Source organism: Microtus oregoni, unplaced genomic scaffold (assembly GCF_018167655.1).
Source record: "Microtus oregoni isolate MIOR12 unplaced genomic scaffold, Mior012 000027F_ref0000203, whole genome shotgun sequence".
Taxonomy (NCBI): Eukaryota; Metazoa; Chordata; class Mammalia; order Rodentia; family Cricetidae; genus Microtus; species Microtus oregoni.
In genome coordinates this window covers 20,476,891-20,496,238 of record NW_024543086.1, presented here as the reverse complement: position 1 = coordinate 20,496,238, position 19,348 = coordinate 20,476,891, and the positions used below count along the sequence as shown (strand labels likewise).

The following is a 19,348-nucleotide window of genomic DNA, read 5'->3' as shown; positions in this document are numbered from 1 at the left end:
AAAATTTAGAATAAATATCTATTAAAAGCTTTACTAAGTATAATCTACTCTTAGCCAGCAAACAATAGGTTCTTGCTTTTGCTTTGCTAAAATTAATTTACAATATTAAAGTTGACAACTATGAATAATTGTGTTTCTAATCTGAAATCCTATTATACACCACTTAACCATGAATCTTTCTTTGGGAATTAAATTCATTCAACAAATGTTTTTCCCCACAATCTAGTCTGAGAATTAAAATGATGTTTCAGAGCCTGCAGGCACAGAGTACTTCCCTTCCAGACTAGAGTTCTGAGCCTGGCGCCTGTAATCAGCTTCCAGCTTCAGTACTAGTTCCTTATAAGAACCTTGGTCTCCAGGACTCCAAGTCAAATGCTGAGATGAACTCTTGAATATTGTTATACAGCAAAAACCTTCCTCCAGGGCTACATGGCAGGGGACGCAGTGAAAGGAAGGAAGAAGAGAACACATACACATACTCCCAAGTGTGGGCATTCCTCTAGAGTTCCTGCCTTATCAAACCACTCCCTTCCATGGCAGCCTGTGATCTGACAAGCTAAGGTCTCTGCTCCTCCTGCAGTGTCATTGTTGCTGTTATATTGCTTATGTTCACTCACACTAACTCACTGTCTTCCCCTCCCACTATCCTTCAACTCTATGCTGGCAAGGCATAAGATCCCTTGGAAACACAACAGGGGACTAACAGGAAGTTCCAGAGTCCTGAAGACACTGTTTACCCAGTATTTTCCATGTACAACCATAGTAATATGACTATTACAGTTGAGAGACCCTAATGGAAAATGCTGGGCTCATGGGTCAAACTTTTTTTTAAAACTATTCTCTGCTTGAAAGGAGAATAACAAAACCAGTCCCTAGGACACTACTTACCACATGAGTAACAGTAATTGGGCAGAAATCCCCTCCAGCAGGTTCAAGAGCTCAGTTTATCCCTAACCATCTTTCCGCTGGGCTCCTTAGCTACACATGCTTAATAAAGAATTTCTTACTGAAATCAATAATGACCAAGTAAAACACAGAGACTCTGTACCACACTATTCATAACTAACTCCAGAGGAGAATTTCAAAACATCCTCAACATATACAGCAAGATCTGTATATCTTTCTGTGTGTCTTTCTGTACAAGCATAACATTCACACATCTACCAATCTAGAATTGTCACCAGAAATAGGAAGAAAAGGGAAAGCACTCAGCCAAACTGGGATTCCACATTCTTGCAGCTAATTCTTGAAAACCTAACCACAGGTTTCAACAGGCCCGAAGTCCTTTGGTCCTCCACATATGAGCCACTGTTGTAGAGGCCCTAATTATCAACATCCAAAAACAATGTCACCCTTTCCTCAAAGTACCTCCCCATTATATGCAGTGCTGTTCTATCTTCTTATCTATTCTACCTTTGTGCTTGTTGTGTGTACATGTGAGTACATGTGGGAATGCATGGAAGCCAGAGGCTGTCACTGTTGTGTGTACATGTGAGTGCATGTGGGAATGCATGGAGGCCAGAGGCTGTCACTGTTGTGTGTACATGTGAGTGCAAGTGGGAGTGCATGGAAGCCAGAAGCTGTCATTAGGTGTCTTCCTTAATCACTTCAACAGCATTTTTTGAGACAATCTCTCACTAAACCTGGAGCTCACCATCAGGTTACTGGCTGACCAATGAGCTATGGGGATTGGCCTGTCTCCGCCTTCCCAGCACTGGGGTCACAGATGCTTGCCTGACTTTTACATGGATGCTAGGAATTACAGCTCAAGTCCTCATGCTTGAGTGGCAGGTATTTTCCTGAATGAGATCCTAACCCCTAATTTCTACCTTCCTACCATCTATTGATGCTATGTGGAGAAAAGACTGTATAGATCAGTGGTTCTCAACCTGTGGATCATGACCCCTTGGAGATTTGAATGACCCTTATATGGGGGGTTGTGTGTCAAATATTTACATTTCAATTCTTAACAGTAGCAAAATTACAGTTATGAAGTAGCAATGAAATAATTTTATGGTTTTATGGTCACCACAACATGAGGAACTGTATTAAAGGGTTGCAGCATTAGGAAGGTTGAGAACCACTGCTGCAGACTGAAGCAAACAAAGTTCTGCCTTTTCTGACATGCCTATCTCCAAGTTCTGTACCTGAAGAAATTCCACACTTGGTTCAATCTTAAAAAAAAAAAAAAAAAAAAAAAACAGAAAGGTGGACATAGTAGCATGTGCCTATAATCCCAGCTACTGAAAGGCTGAGTGAAGAAAACTGAGTTGAAGGGGAGGGGGAGGGGGAGGGGAGGGAAGGGAAGGTGGAGGGGAGGGAAGGAAGAAGAGAAAGAGGAGGAGGAGAAGTCTCAAGCTAGTGAGATACGTCAGCAGGTAAATGAACTTTGACCTTTCCTTTCAACTGAGTTCAATTTCAGGATATATTTGGTAGAAGGAAAGAAATGACTCAGAGAAGTTGTCCTCTGACCTCTACATATGTACTGTGGCAAACACATGCTCACAACCACATAAAGTAAACAAATAAATAAATGTAACTTAAATTTAATTTTTTGTTTTGTGTTTCTGAAACAGTCTTTCTTCATAGCCCTGGTGTCCTGGAACTTACTCTGTAGACCAGGCTGGCCTTGAACACCTGCCTCTGCCTCCCAAGTGCTGGTATTAAAGGTATACGCCACCATGCCTGCTTTAAATTTTTTTTTAGAGAAGTCAGTCCTATCACCGAGCTCACACTCACTGCACTATTGGGATGTCTCTGTTCCTACACAGTGTCCTAGAAGCACCTAAGCCTGCAAATAGTGACTGTCTGGAGAGTCTGCACTCCAGGCCAGCTCCAACCTTCACCAGTCAGGAACTCTTCAAATCTCCAGTGTCTTCATCTAGAAGGACATGACTAGATAAGCAGAATAAAAATATCTATAATAAATAACACACACTGTAAGCATCATTGATCACAGGCTTCATTTTAATAAAGTACAATGAACTTCATCTAACATCATCAGTCATGTGGACATCATGAATCCCAAAAGGATGCAGAAGGCATCTCAGTTCCATAGGGTTCCTTATAATCATCAAATAAGGGGCTGGAAAGATGGCTCAGCGTTGCTCTGTTCTTCTAGAGGTCCCAAGTTCAATTTCAAACAACCACATGGTGGTTTATGACCATTTATAGTGGACCTGATGCCCTCTTCTGGTGTGCAGGCATACATATAGACAAAATACTCATATATAAACAAACAAAAAAAAGCCATGCATTTAATCACAGCACTCAGGAGGCAGAGGCAGGCAATCTCTTTGAGTTGAAGGTCAGCCTGGAATACAGAGTGAGTTCTGGACAGCCAAAGCTACACAAAGAAATCCTGTCTTGAAAAACCAAAAAGAAAAAAAAGAAAGAAAGAAAACCAGACAAATCCAGATTATGGGATATAAGATACCTGACCAGTATTCTCCCCAAAAGGAATAAAAAATCATAAAAAAAAAAAAAGGAAAATCACAGGGTCTCTTTTTTTGAGAGAGGGTCTCTCTGTAGCCCTCGCTGTCCTAAAACTCACTATGTAAAGACCAGGTTGCCCTGAACCTACAGAGATCTGTGTGCCTCTGCCTCCCTGCTAGGATTAAGGACATGCATCTTGATTCCCATTCCTACTTATTTTTAATTTCTATTTATGTGGTGTGTGCGTGTGTGCAGCAGGGGGGACATGCCACAAAACACATGTGGAAACCACAGGACAATTTTGTGACGTCTGCTCTCTCCTTCAACCTTTGCATACAAAAAAAATGTAATTTAGAATTAAAATAACATTGGCTTTGTGTAGAAACTATCTTAATAACTTGAAAACACTTTGGGTCAATATTCAATAACTAATTTGAATATATGACTACTAAAAGAATATACTTGAAAAAGAAAAAAGGTATAGTACGAATTTTTCTTTTTGTAATGTCTCTCAATGCAGCCCAGGCAGGCTTGCCTCCAACTCACACTCCTACTACCTCCAGAGAACTGGAATTAAAGGCATGAACCACTATACCAGGCTTAGTATTATTTTTTTCATTTTTTTTCTTAGGAAATTTTATTTCAAAAAAATTTGGCTTGAATATATATCTGTGCTGAGAACTGGACCCAGGTCCTCTGGAAAAGCACCCAGTGCTCTTAGCTGTTCCCAGCCCCAGTATTTTTTTGGGGGGGAATTGTCTTTACAGACAGGGTTTCTCTCTGTAGCCCTGGCTGTCCTGGAACTCACTCTGTAGACCACGTTGGCCTCAACCTCAGAGATCCATCTGCCTCTGCCTCCAGAGTGTTGGGATTAAAGGTGTGCGCCACCACCATCTGGCAATGACCAACTTCTTTAGCTTACATTGTCGAATGATCTGAGTCTGCAAATAAACCCAGTCTCCACGCAAATAAGCTAATCAACAAGCAAGGTTTGCCTGACCTTCCCAACCTGCATACAACAGTTCTTGCAACTAAAAACTTTCTCCACTCTTGGCCATGTCCCTCCCCAGGCAAACCAAACTGCCCTCCCCTTTCTTCTTTGGGATGTCCCTCTCCACCTACTGCGTCCACCTTGGGGACTTTCCAACAGACCCTCTAGAGCTGCTCCAAGAAGGTTGAACCTTTCTGCCAGAACACCATTCTTGCCAGTCATAAACCACCTAAATACCAGACTGTTGACCTTTTCCTTCAGGCCATGGGACAGTCAGTGGTTAGTCAGTCTCACAAGAAACAAACACCAAGGAAGCCATCTCCTAAACAGAAATGTTTCTCACCCAAGAGTTTTTTCAGGCAAAGAGCACGAAGTCCATCTAGTTCATGACCACTTCTTAAAGTATCCACCAGACACCCCCCGCTTGCCCTTCTGATCCAAACATAGTGCTCAGTGCCAACAGCATCTGTACAGGATAGGCTAAACCTTAAAACAAAACAGCACCACTTAGGCCATGAGGGAAGCAGGCTGGCTTTCTTTCTTTCTGAACTAAGAATAAAAAGAATCCATAAATAAATTCTATATTTAGATACACAGTTTTAAAAAACTGTGTATCTGATAATAATCAGCTATGTACATATAATTCATAGAAGGCTATAATTTGGACCAATGAAAAAAAACATGAAAGAAAAACGTCAAACTGTAGGAAGAAAAAAATGAGTTGATAATAGAAAAAACATTCAATAAATGCTGTGGATTTCTGTGATGGTGCACAGAGTAAGCAACACATTTTCTTTATCTGGGTCCATAATAAGCCACAGTACACTTGGAGGAGATGTAGGGTGGCTAAGTGCCCACATTCAATGGGAAGTTAGAAAACAGCAGTAAGGTCAGGAATGAGCAGCTACCATGCTTCTAAGATTCCAACTTCCCTATAATCTGGCTGCTGTGGCTATGTAGAGCAAACCTTCCTAAGGAAGGGCTAAACAAAGCCAGGGCTCAGACAATTCTCCCAAGGTGGTTCTGCTCCCATCAGTATCTTAAGTAAAGGTCCATGTGATGGTACTGCACAACAGCCAATATTAACATGCTAGCTCTGACATCTGCATAGCCTGCCTAGGATAATGAGGCTCTCAGCATTCACTCATTGCACATCATGCATGGGCACATCGCAGAAAACCCTGAACTAAAGTGGGCTGTTCTGTAGCTTAAGTGCTAGGACACAATCACCACACCACTCTACACCAAGACCACCAACAGCACAAATATCCTGGGAATGTAGCTGCGGTTCTGTAGCAGCTACTGACTGTCCCTACCCACAGAACTCACCCTGGAAATCAGAGTCAAGACAAGCCCAGGGAAAATACCTTCGGGACTCTGCCCCAAAGTAGGAGAGTCCAGAGCAAGCCCTATACTATACTATTAAGGAAGGTAGGTAGCTTTAGGGGACACAGGGTAAACCAATCCTAAGGATCTAAAAGAAAACAGCCTTTCTACAGAAGTAGGGAGCTTGGACTGGCATCTCTGAGGCTCTTCTACAGAAACTGAGGGAGCACTTGTGTGAGGACAGTGATCCAACCACACCTCACCAACTAAGACTGCAGCTTCAGCTCATGACACTGGTGCTCAGTGGTAAATTCAGCTAATCTTGATTTTTAGCTAACATTTGATGGTCAGAACTTCCTAGAACTTTAGTGTAAAAAGTAAACAAAAGTTTAGAAATTCCACTTTTCAAGGATCAGGTAATTTCTGAAGGATGGGGGGAAAAACAAAAAACAAAAACAACCAAGATGATAGAGAGATACTAAAATGACCATGTCATCTGGTGGTTCAGAATTTAGTTCTAGATCTAGTTCTTCATGGTGTGGCCATAAAGGATCAGGACACTCTTATTTTGAGGAAGGGAACTACAAAGACTGATATGGACATGACCCAGCATGAGAGCCATATGAGGGCACTGATGTTCTTCTAAGCAGAAGATACTTCCCTCTCAGTTCCAGAGCTGGGCTGTCAAGCACTGTCCACCAAGGGCATGCACCTTAATATCACTACAGCCAAAGCTCTGCTCAGATGCAGCTGACTGACCCAGTGCAAACCTTCCATAATCAAGGAGCCAAAAACCCAAACCCTCTGTGATGTTACTTTTAAATTTCAATACAACCAAATGTTCCATCAGTTATGCAAATACCTAGTCTCTCTCTTCTCAAAGGTGAAACTTGAAAACAGAGTAAAAATACCATTTTTCTTCATTTATGGTCTTCAGTAATGTCCTAACCAGTTTGGGGAGACAGCTAAGTAAATAAAGCACTAGTCAAGCAGAGTTTGTATCCCCAGCACCCACATAAAAAGCTGAGCAGAGGGGGCTGGAGAGATGGCTCAGTGGTTAGAAGCATTGCCTGCTCTTCCAAAGGTCCTGAGTTCAATTCCCGGGGCAACCACATGGTGGTTCACAACCATCTGGAATGAGGTCTGGTGCCCTCTTCTGGCCTGCGGACATACGTACAGACAGAATATTGTATACATAATAAATAAATATTTAGAAAAAAAAAGCTGAGCAGATGTGGTAGAAAACATGAAAGAAATCCCAGCACTCAGAAGGCAGAGACAAGGGATCTCCAGCACAAGCTGCCTATCTAACCCAGCTGGAATTGGCAAGTTCAGCAAGAGACACTGTCTGAACAATGACTGAGAAGACACCCATTAACTCTGAACCTCCTACACATGTACATGTACTCATACACACACACGCAAACACACACTTTATGCACAATTACACATACAAAAGACATACAAAAATTTAAATGTCCTAAACCTATAAAGAACCTATATTCCAATACTACTTTGAAGTTGACTTTTGCTTTGTTGTTGCTGCTGTTATTGTCTGGCAATCCTAAAAGGCAAAGTAGTTCTCTTGCATCAGCCTCCTGAATGCTGGAATTAGAGTTATATACCACAATATCGACAGTTTTGTGCTGAAATTAAGTTATTTATGATTAGCAAACGTTTTCAGAGTATAAAAATATCAAACGAGGGCTGGAGAGATGGCTCAGTGGTTAAGAGCATTGCCTGCTCTTCCAAAGCTCCTGAGTTCAATTCCCAGCAACCACATGGTGGCTCACAACCATCTGTAATGAGGTCTGGCGCCTTCTTCTGGCCTCCAGGCATACAAGCAGACAGAATACTGTATACATAATAAATAAAAAATATTTAAAAAAAATATATCAAACGAGGCTGGAGATACAATTCAACGGATAAGAGCACTGACTGATCTTCCAGAGGACTCAGGATCAATTCTCTGCACTGACATGGCAGCTTACAACTGTATGTAACTCCAGTTCCTGGGGATCCGACACCCTCATATAGACATACATGTAGGCAAAATATGAATGCAAATGAAATAAAAATAAATATTAAAAAAATCAAACCAGACAGGTGTGGTGGCTCACGCCTTTAATCCCAGCACTTGGGAGGTGGATCTCTGATTCTGAGGTCACTCTGGTCTACAGAGAAGAGTTTCAGGACAGTTAGTGCTACAGAGAAACCTCGTCTCAAAAACAACAAACAAAAATAACAAATTGAAACCCCATTCACTAGAGGTATGGGGTACATTGGGGCAGGGCACATTTCAGAGTGGAGAAAGCTGATAAGGGCTGACTCTTAGCCAGGTGATCATGGTCAACATTTACAGTGATACATCACTTTGACAGCAGGCACCGTAGATGAAAATGATACTTCTCCCAGGTATTCTCCCCAAGATCTGTAACCCTAGTCTAAGCATAAGGTCACATATACCAACAGTGGGATCCAACAGTACCTGATCATTGTTCTTCAAAACTAAGGTCAATAGGATATGGTGGTGGCGCGTGCACACAGGTGACAAGAGGCAAGCAGATTTGTGTAAGTTCAAGGCCAGCCTGGTCTATACAGTGAGTTCCAGGAGATTCAGAACTACATAGAGAGACCGGCTCAATAAATAAATAAATAAAATAAAAACACCACTAAGGTCCTCAAAAACAATGACATATGAGAAACTGACACAGTTACAGCCAAAGAGCCAGCCTATGGAGGCATAAGATAAAGTATAATATGTGCAAGTTAGACTCTGAGAAAACAAAAAGGATATTAAGTAAAATTTAGGGGATTCCTTCATACTTGGGAGGCTGAGACAGGCAGATGGCAAATTGTAGACCAGTTTGGGCCACATAGCAAGACCATGCTTAAAATAAATGAATAAATGAGTGTGAGTGAATGAATAACAGTGAGGGGAAGTGTTGAGCAATTTGTCTCAGCTGTAAAATACTGAGTTCAGATCGACAAAACCCACATACAATGTGAGTGACACCATATCAGCCAGTCTTGCTGAACTGGTGAGCTCCACGTTCAGTGAAAACACCCTGTCTGAAAATAAGGTAGAGAGCTAGGAGATAGCTTGGTGGGTAAGGTGCTGTTATGAGAGGAGAGGACCTGAGTTAGATCTCTGGTAACCAAGTAAAATGCCAGGCACGGTAGTGCATTCCTATAATTTCAGCACTGGCCAGTCACTCTAGCCAAAACAATAAAGCTACCAAACCTCCCATCCCACAGTTAGGAAGGCACATATACACATACAAATGTAAACATACACACACACACACACACATTCAAAAAAGAAGGAGAATGTAGAGCAGGGAAGAGAGAGAAAGAAAATGGAGGGGGGGGGAGAGAGAGAGAAGGACTAGGAAGATGAATAAATCAGTAAAGTGCTTGTCATGCAAAGGATGTGAGTTCAATTCCCAGAATCCACATAAAAAACTGGGTGTGGTGGTGAGTCCCTATTATCTCAACACTGAGGAAGTTCAGACGCGTGGATTCCAGGGGCTTGCTGCCAGTCAGTCTAGTTGGTAACTCCAGGTGAAAGACTTTGTGTCAAAATGCAAGGGTGGGTGTCTCTAGAGAAATAATACCAGGAGTTGAATTCTAGAGCGCGCGCGCGCACACACACACACACACACACACACACAGAAGAGAGAAGAAAAAAGAAAGAAAAAACAAGGTGTAGTACATACCAGAATCCCAGCACTGGGAAAGTTAAGGCAAGAGGATCTAGAGTTCCAGGTTATCCTAAAATACATAGCAAGATTCTGCCTTAAGAAAGGCTGGGCAGGGGGCTGGAGAGATGGTTCAGAGGTTAAGAGCATTGCCTGCTCTTCCAAAGGTCCTGAGTTCAATTCCCAGTAACCACATGGTGGCTCACAACCATCTGTAATTGGGTCTAGTGCCCTCTCTGGCCTGCAGACATACACATAGACAGAATATTGTATATGTAATAAATAAGTAAATAAATAAATATTGGGGACTGGAGAGATGGCTCAGTGGTTAAGAGCATTGCCTGCTCTTCCAAAGGTCCTGAGTTCAATTCCCAGCAACCACATGGTGGTTCACAACCATCTGAAATGAGATCTGGTGCCCTCTTCTGGCCTGCGGGCATATATGTGTATACATAATAAATTAATTAATAAAAAAAAAAAAGAAAGGCTGGGCAGTGATGGCACACACCTTTACACCCAGCACTTAGGAGACAGAGGCAGGTGGGTCTCCGTGAGTTTGAGGCCAGCCTGGTCTACAAGAGCTAGTTCCAGAACAGCCAGGGTTGTGACAGAGAAACCTGTCTCAAAAACCCAGAAAAACATAAAAGAGAGAGAGAGAGAAAGAAAGGGATTGGAGAAGCAAGACTGTCCAGTGTTATCACAGGACACCTACCCAGGTATCAGAACCAAGAGGATTGAGTAAGAAAAGAGCAACCTAGAGGCTGTAGGCTTAGAAAGCCAAGGGTACAACAAAGTTTACCTTAGAGAACCAGGCACGGAACATGGAATACTAACCAAGGCTTGGGGAAAGGGCAGCCACCTTGAAGCAGACTGGTCAAACAAAATTGTACAGCCACGGGAAATGTATATGAGGGGTCTTCCACTGAGGGGAATTTCTTCAGGCAAAGAAGAAGAACATGAAAAAGACAAGAGGCCACTGAAAACCTGGCAGCCACAAACATCCTGGACATTTGCCTGAGCATGGGCATGTATGTGTGTGTGCGCACGTGTATACACACACACACACACATACACGCACGCACACACGCACGCAAGTGTCTGAGGCATAGACCTTGGGAGAAACAAAATGACAGGAGAGAAGAGGAGGGGGCACAAGCACTGGCACCCGGAGACCCAACCAGCAAGTCACTGGAGTGTTCCTTAACCAGGAAAAGAAGAAGCCAGAAGAAAAGGGCAATAGGAACACAAAGATGGCAGTGGGCAGCCACATGGATGATAACATGCAAGAGATCGCAACCCTGAACTACAGCCTCCCTCCAATCCACAGGTGCCGCACCTAAGACTAAGGTTCCACAGCAAGGTCCAGAAGATAAAACCACCTTTGCAGGCCCTGTCCCCTACACCCAGTTTAGGTCTCCCATAAACACTAAGAAAAAAAACTAAAAATTAGCTCAAGCGCCTTCTCACATTTTTTTTAAATTTTCAAGACAATGTTTCTTTGTGTAGTCCTGGCTGTCGTGGAACTCTGTAGACCAAGCTGGTCTTGAACTCACAGAGCTCTGTCTGCCTCTGACTCCCAAGCGCTGGGAATTAAAGCCTGCGCCACCACTGCCTGGCTCCTTCTCACATTTCTATTGCAGATCAAAGAACGCACTTGGCGAGACTTTTCAGAGAAGATTTGCTTTGATAATCTTACTGACAGTATCCAATATACAGATGCCACTCAGACCTACAATTCCTTCGTGCAGCAACAAACTCAAGCTTCGAAAGAGAAAATCTGTTGAAGAATTGGGGCTTTAACAACAATCTCACTGTAGAAGCTATGTCTCTGGTGGAGTGCATTTTGACCAAAATCTGCTGAGACCTGGGGCTCCTGCAATGAGAAGACAGTTTTAGTTTCTCTAAGCACACACAAGACACACACCTCTAAAAGGAACATCCTTGGCATCTAGACAGCCCTTCAAACAAGGTCTGTACTATGACTCCCTTCAGAAAGAAAATGACTTGAAACAAACTGGCACAGAGGGTTATGATCTCTCTGTGCAGTGAGGGAAACCACCAGGCCCACAAAAACCATTTGCCCACCTTCAACTGGCCTCTTGACAAAACTGCAGAAAGAAACCATATATTCATGTTCAGTAGTGAGCAGAACCTTTAGCACTGGCTATTAACTTAAAACACAACCTTGAATCAGGCACCTTGATAAGGAATCAATCCTTCCCAGTGTGGTCTGCACAAATCCCAGCACTTGGAAAGTGGAGACAGGAGGACCAGAAGTTCAAGGTCATCTTTAGCTATATACTGTGTTGACTCCAGCCCATTATATGAGATTCTATCTTTAAAAACAAAAAGGGAGGGGGTCAGGTGTGGTACTGCATACCTTTAGATCTCAGTATCCAAAGTGGATCTCTGTAAGTTCTAGGTCAGCCTGACTACACAGTGAGTTCCAAGGCCAGTCAGGGCTGCACAGTGAGACCCTTTCTCAACAGATAGTAAATATTTTAAAAGTTAATCATTCATAACAAATTATCTGTTTTTATTTGGTTGGTTTGGTTTTTCGAGACAGGGTTTTTCTCTCTGTAGCTTTGGAGCCTGTCCTAGATCTCGCTCTGTAACCAGGCTGGCCTTGAACTCACAGAGATCCGCCTGCCTCTATTTCCCCAGTGCTGTGATTAAAGGCGCCACCACCATCAACTGGCCTTGTTTTTTTTTTCAATTAAAAAACATTTTTATGCGTATGGGTGTTTTGTCTACATGTAAGTCTGTGCGCCACTTGTGTACCTGCTACCCAAGAAAGTCGGACAGGACTTTACACTCCCTGGAACTGAGATTCCAGATGGTTGTGAGCTGCCATGTGGGTGCTGGGAATTGAACCTAGGTCCTCTGAAGAGCAGCCAGTGTTTTTAATTGCAGAGCCATCTCTTCAGCTCTTTAAGTATCATTCTTAGCACATTAAAACAATTTGCAATGTCTCAGAGTAAAAAAAAAATAATCAACTTTAACATCAAGAAAACTTTCTGGATTAACAATAAAAACAGACTTTCTATGAGTATATAAATGCAAACAAAGGTCGGGGACCAAAGCTGCACCCAACAGCTATCCCAATTCCAAACAGCCCTTTCTCACCACAGAGAGAACACATCTCTATAACTCTAAGAAAGTGCTCACTACCTCTGATCTAACAGCTGGAGACTGTGAACATACAACCTGTTCACAACATTCAAGTAACTTTAAAAAGGTCTGGCATCACACCAAACAAGTGAGCAACGTGATCCAGTCACAGAAGAATGCATGACCGAGAAGATCTGACTGATACATGTCCCAAACTTACAGTTTCCACACAACACTTCCTCCCCCATTGACTTGCCCTTTGAACCTGTCTTCAAAACAACTGCACTGCATACCCCACTGCCACCTGTCACCCTACAGACAGGCCTGGGCACACTTGCACCTGCTGAGGGAGTCATTTCTGTACCAGTGTTCCTCTGCAATGACTTACTCTCCTCATAGAACTGAAAACCACACGGGATTCCCGGTCCACTCCAAAGAAGACACATTCTGAGGACCACTCTCGGAACACATCACCTCAGTCTCATCCTACAGCACTCCCAGCTCGTCACCTTCACATGCCCATCGCTGACTCCTACCAGGGTCAATCAGCTGCCTAGGAGTACCTCAACTCCAGCTCAAGTAGAGATGAGGACACAGGCTGAAAAAGGAGACACATGTCCCCAGGAGTCATCTGTTCCTCTCCCCCAAAACTGTTCTGAAAGCAGCCTAGTGTCAAGAGCTCCCTTTAGCCCTGTATCTCTGCAGACAGCTGCTAACTAAGATAATATCCTCCTCATATAATCCATGTCAGAAACATTTTTTAAAAAGTGCTCAAAGGTTAAAAGTACTCCTTGCTTTTCCTTGGGACCCTAATTTGGTTCCTGGCACCTATATCAGGGGCTCATAACCACCTGTAACTCAAGCTCCAGGGGATCTGAGACCCTCTCCTGGCCTTTGAGAGCACCCACGATCACATGGGATTTACTCACACACACATAAATATATATATATATGTATATATATATAAATGTATAAACATATAAACAAATAAATATAAAGAAAAAAGAAAACATAAAACAGGTCCTTGATTCCATCTCTTATGGGGACCTTGCCTTGCCTGCAGGGTCTTCACTGGAGATGAAAATGCATTCTGTTCCATGACAAGCACGCACCTCACAGCCTGGATGTGGCACAGCCTGAAGAGATGACTCTGCAGTTAAGAGCACTTTTTGCTCTTCCAGAGAACAGGGGTCAGGTTCCCAGCATTTATGGTGGCTAACAACCATCTATAACTACAGTTCCAGAGGAACTGACGCCCTCTTTTGGCCTTCAAGGGCACTACACAACATGATGTACAGACAGGCATGCACTCATACATATAAAATAAAAACCATTTTGTTTTTTGAGGCAGGGTTTCTCTGTGTAGCCCTGGCATGTGTCACCACAGCCCAGCTAAAAATAAATCTCAAAAAAAAAAAAGCCAAGAGGTGGTGGTGCACATCTTTAATCCCATACTTGGGAGGCAGAAGGCAGAGGCTGGCGGATCTCTGAGTTCCAAGTTGGCCAAAGAATACAGAGAAACCCTGTGGGTATGGGGGTAAGAAATGTGTTAAGGCCTAGTTGTGGCACACCTTTAATCCCAGCACAAGGGAAACAAGTAGGTAGATCTCTGTGAATTCAAGGTCTACATAGCAAGTTCCAGGCCAACTTTAGAAAAAAAAATTTTTTTTTGGATAATTTGAAAATCTGAAGCCACTTTTTTGCATGCTTTCTAAATTTCCCTGACAGATGCAGCACCCCTTGGAAAACCTAAAGCACCTTAAATTCTCCTCAATCCCCATGTCTCCTCTGACCAAACCATATCTCCTTTTTCCAAAAGGGAGGTCTCCAAGCCTCACCCCAGCAGAGCACCAGCCCTCCATAAGGGCAAACCACACAGAGCTTCTTCTAAGTAGGTGTTTTCTGACAGGACACAACATTTCAAAGAATGTGGTCATCTGCCCAAAGAAATATAATGTCCCTCTTCTTCCGATATGGCATAGTTATACTTAGGAGGCTCAAGATCCAGGAAGACACCCTGGCCAGTGGCACTGAGGACTTCCTCACTCCCTAAACTGCCCACAGAGCCTCCCCTGGGAGATCCTTACATGACAGACAGGGAGACACAAGATTCTCTGCCCAAAACCAATCTGTTACTTATGAGTCATGTACTTGACCTCTCTTACCTTAGTTTTCTCACCTGTAAAATGGGAATATTATCTACCTCACAACACAATATGAATGAAGTATATGTCTAAACATCTGCCTTGAAGAGCTCAATAAATGGTACTTAAAAAGTCTGGCCCACCGTAAGGGCAGACTGAGCTAGGCCTATTTCCACAGCCTCAAGCCATATTGTTGGCTTTACAAGTGTAAAGGGGAAAGGCTTTGAGGAAGGTTAATTGAGATAGTGTCAGCATGCCAGGTTAAAGTTCAAATGCAAATACACTTTAACCATGCAAGTCTTCCAATCCTCAAGGAAAAGCCATCAAGGGAGCCATCTCTGGGAAACAAGGCATAGTCTCATATGTGGGGGGACTCTAGATGACGAGGATGCAAGGCCTAGTTCTCACTTTCTTACGGAGAAGCCTATCACTTACTCTGTAACTCTCTTCTGCTCACTAGATTATACAGTGCTTTCAACACTGAAAAAGCTGCCTGATGAGGAAACCGCAGGTATCAAATGCCCATCATGGAAGTACCAAGACCACGGGAGAAAATACACTTTTCCTCTGCACAGACGCCATCAAATACACCTTATACACTGCAACAGCATCATGGCGTAAAAGTTCACTTCATAAGCATCCACGACACTGTCACTCCGACTTCCACGACTCATGTTTTTGCCTGCTAGCCCAAGCGCCCCAGGGTAAAAACACAAGTGTTGCAACACCCTTTTGCCTTTCACCATTTTTCCCAACAGGATAGGTTCTCCTCCTTTTAGAACTTGGATTAATTATCACCCATCTCTACAAGGGGAGGCTATAACTTGGAAGCCCACAGATGAACTGCAGAAGGCTCAAGAGCCTCCAGTAGCCACAAAATTCAGAGCAGCTGTACACGCTTCTCAAACGGGGCCCATACTTTCAGATTCTCAAAGGGACTCCTGACCCTCCAGAACCATTTAAAAGCCACTACCACAGCCGCAGCCGAGACCATACTGGAGCAAGTGAGTTTCTTGGGTCCGCCTGAGTAAAGAGATCTACAACTCCCTTCCCGCCCCACCCCACCCACAAGGAAGGTAGGGGGAAGGATCGAGCCCAAGAGCTCTGAACTTACAGGGCAAGCAGGTGGCCGCTAACGACAGCCCTAGCCCAACGGGGGGAGGGGGGGTCTGCCTTTGAACCAAAGTTTGCTAGGTGTCTGACATTCCATCAGCCACCTCATATCGCACACAAGGTGGACGAGCTGATGCACCTTGAGCTTCAGAACTCTAAAACAGAAACTACAACTACGGATACTTTTAATAACACAGAGAAAACAGAAACATTTCACCCAACAAGTGGTTAGTTTTGTTTTTTTTTTTCCCCCTCTAAAACCCCTCCTCCTTGTCAAACTCAGGCTGCCCTCACTGGGGCCTCTAGGCCCGGCCTCCCAGGGCTTCCCACCTCACTGAGCGCAGAACCACTGGCAAGGGGAGCCCGGAGATGCCCCGCTGACCAGAGTCTGGAGAGGAGCCGCCAGCATCAGGTGTTACAAGCAGAAACTCCCATCGCCTGCTTCCCAAGACCCTCCTTCAGATAAAGGCCAGAGGCTTCTCCTCCTCAGGCCAGACCTCAAGGTAAGCCCAGAGGCTCGGCTCCAGGCTGCGCACAGCCGAAAACAAACTTTCCAGGCACTTCCACCCCGCCCGGCCGGGTGACACCTCCCGGCCTCCCCCGCCCTCCGCGCCCTGTCAGCGCCCCCGGCTGCCGCCGCCAGCCCGAGCCGGGGCCCGCGCTCCCCGCCGCGGCCGAGAGGCACCCTCGGACGGCGCCAGCAGTCCTGCCCGCCACCCAGCCGCAGGTGAGGCGCCGCCCGGCCCGCGGCACCGGGCCGCCCCGCCTCGCCTAGCAGAATCCGGGCGACCGCCACGCTCCGGGTAACGGACCGGCGCGCCCTGCAGCCGCCGCGCGCTCACCAGCTGGCTGGTGGTCCTGGCCATGAGCCCCGCTTCGGCGCGGGCGCCTCCCCCGCAGCGTTGCGCTGCTCGGCGCCTCCTCAGCGTCCTCCTCCCCGCGGCGGAGCCCCAGCAATGGCCGCCCTCATCCTGCGCCCGCCCCGCTGCCTGCCGCCCCCAGCGCCACCCCGCCCCCGCGCGACGCTGGGTGGGACTTCCGCCACGCAAACGCCGCTGCCCACGTCCATTGGTCAGTATACCTATCACTCGCCTCGGGCCGGGAGTGCCCCGCCCCCGCCCAGGAGCTGCATTTCCGGGTTGGGTCCCGGCGCGCCTGTAGAGGGGGACCGAGCGAGCCAATCCGTGGAGGCGGGGAGGGGCCGGGTCTGGAGCGCCGAGCTGTCATCCGCGTTCCAGGTCAGGTAAATTGAGGCTGGCCGGCCAGCTGGCCAAGGCTTGCCTGGGGCAGCAGCAAGGCTGGGCTTGAACCCGCTGCCTGGACTCCTTGAGTTTCTTTGAGTCCCAGCTCACGAATGATCCGTGAGAGCGGTTGGGCTATACTATTACTGGAAGCAGAAAATAAGCCGCCGTCACTGACATCCTCGGAAACTGTTTGTGCCTATATTTTGGTGGGTGTCTTTTTTCTTTTTGGATGTCTTTGTGACCTTGCTTTTCTTCTTATTTCCTTTTCTCTCAACAGGATCGCACTGTGTAGCCAGACTGGCCTCATATTTGAAGCAATCCTCCTGTCTCAGCCTCCCAACTGCTGAAATTATAGGTGTGAGCCGCCACACCCTGCCTTAGTTATTATTAATGACAATGCTGTTGTTTTATAATTGTGATGAAAATACAAATTTTACAATCTTTACTTTAAAAAAAAAACTTTGTTGCCGAACGGAGGTGGCACACGCCTTTAATCCCAGCAATCGGGTGGCGGAGGCGCTGGGGCTGGAGACTCTCTGGGAGTTCAAGGCCAGCGTGGTCTACAGCGCGAGTTCGAGGACAGCCAGGGCTACAGAGAGAAACCCTGTCAGGAAAAAGAAGGAAAAAAAAGTGTTTTGTGCTTTGTGTATAGTGTATGTGCGTGCGCGCTTGTGTGTGGACGCCAGGTGTCTTCTATACCATTCTCCCCCCCCCCCCCCCCCCCGAGCTTGCTAATTCTGCTAGGCTAACTGGCCAGTGACACACTTTAATTCCAGCACTTGTGGGGTAGAGGATCTCTGAGTTCGAGGCCAGCCTGGTCTACAAAGTGAATTACAGGACAGCCAGGACTACACAGAGAAGCCCTGTCTCAAAAAAACAAACAAAAATAAATGGGGCATCTATATCATTCCCCTTCCAAATAAGGCTTCGAGAACGTTGAGAGAGAGGGAAAAGAAGGAATGTAGGAGTTGTCAAACGGCGAAGAACGCTGAGAAACGCCGTCTCCTGAGTGCGTGGCCGAGAGGCTCAGGCGCTCCCGGCAGCTGCGGCCACCTGACAAGATCAAGCAGTCACAGGAAGGAGAGGGCCCCACACCTGTCTGAGGGATTGCAGGAACTGATAGCCGCTGGGAAAGAGCCTTTTTTCTCTGAGGGTGTGGCCACTGGAAGGTTGTCCACCTCTAACGGATGACCCACACACGTTCACACAGACAGCACTAACCAAACTCGGTAGGTTACTAAAAATATACTGCTCCCTGCCCCCGCTCAAAAGACGGTTTAACATCAAATGAAGTCGAGTGTACCTGTTGAGCCTTCTAACCTTGTAGGAGAATCAGTTGAGTCCAGGAGTTCAAAGCCAATCTGAAGCCTGGCAGTAATGGCTCACACCTTTAATCCCAGCACTCAGGAGACAGAGGCAGGTGCATCTCTGTGAGTTTGAGGCCATGAAGTTCCAGGACAGGCTCCAAAGCTACAGAGAAACCCTGTCTCAAAAAAACAAAACAAACAAACAAAAACAACAAAGCCAACCTGGGTAATATAGCAAGACTTTGTCTCAAAAAAAAGAAAATTTAGGTGGCATAGAGCAGCCAGCATGCATTTAGTAAACTCATGATCCCACGTAAGCAGGATGAATTGCGAAACAGTGACAGCATCAACAGCGACTTTATACTGACTCTCAGTGAGGAATCTCCTAGATCTTCTATCCTAAAGCATCACTAACATTGTTATCCCAGTTTTCAGATGAGGAAGCATTCACTGGAGTGGCAGTTCTACAGTTTGCAGTGCCAGAATAGGGACCTAGGCATCCATTCTCTAGTGGATGTATAATGTATGTCAACCCCTAAAGATACAGGCCATAGGGCTGGAGAGATGGCTCAGTGGTTAAGAGCATTGCCTGTTCTTCCAAAGGTCCTGAGTTCAATTCCCAGCAACCACGTGGTGGCTCACAACCATCTGTAATGACGTCTGGTGCCCTCTTCTGGCCTGCAGGCATACACACAGACAGAATATTGTATACATAATAAATATATATATAAAAGATACAACCCATAGCGACCCATTCTTCCAGCCTGCCATATGTTTATAGGCCTTAAAACAACAAATGGGGCTGGGCAGTGGTGGCACATGCCTTTAATTCCAGCACTCGGGAGACAGAGGCAGGCAGATCTCTGTGAGTTCGAGGCCAGTCTGGTCTATAGAAACAAAAAGGCTAAGAGATGGCTCAGTGAGTAAAATGCTTGGCTGTAAAGGCATGAAAACCAGAGTTTGGATCCTCATAGTC

General features: G+C 45.3%; 1 protein-coding gene across 1 annotated transcript in view; it reads right to left on the bottom strand.

The window, feature by feature from the left end:
• Window positions 1-16,814, bottom strand: part of Pdpk1 (3-phosphoinositide dependent protein kinase 1) — a 69,699-nt gene extending 52,885 nt beyond the window's left edge. The window contains exon 1 of the mRNA XM_041675918.1: window positions 16,664-16,814. Within this exon, the coding sequence (XP_041531852.1) occupies window positions 16,664-16,687 (24 nt within the window). The 5' untranslated portion in view covers window positions 16,688-16,814. The remainder of the gene's footprint in view (window positions 1-16,663) is intronic.
• Window positions 16,815-19,348: the final 2,534 nt, after the last annotated feature.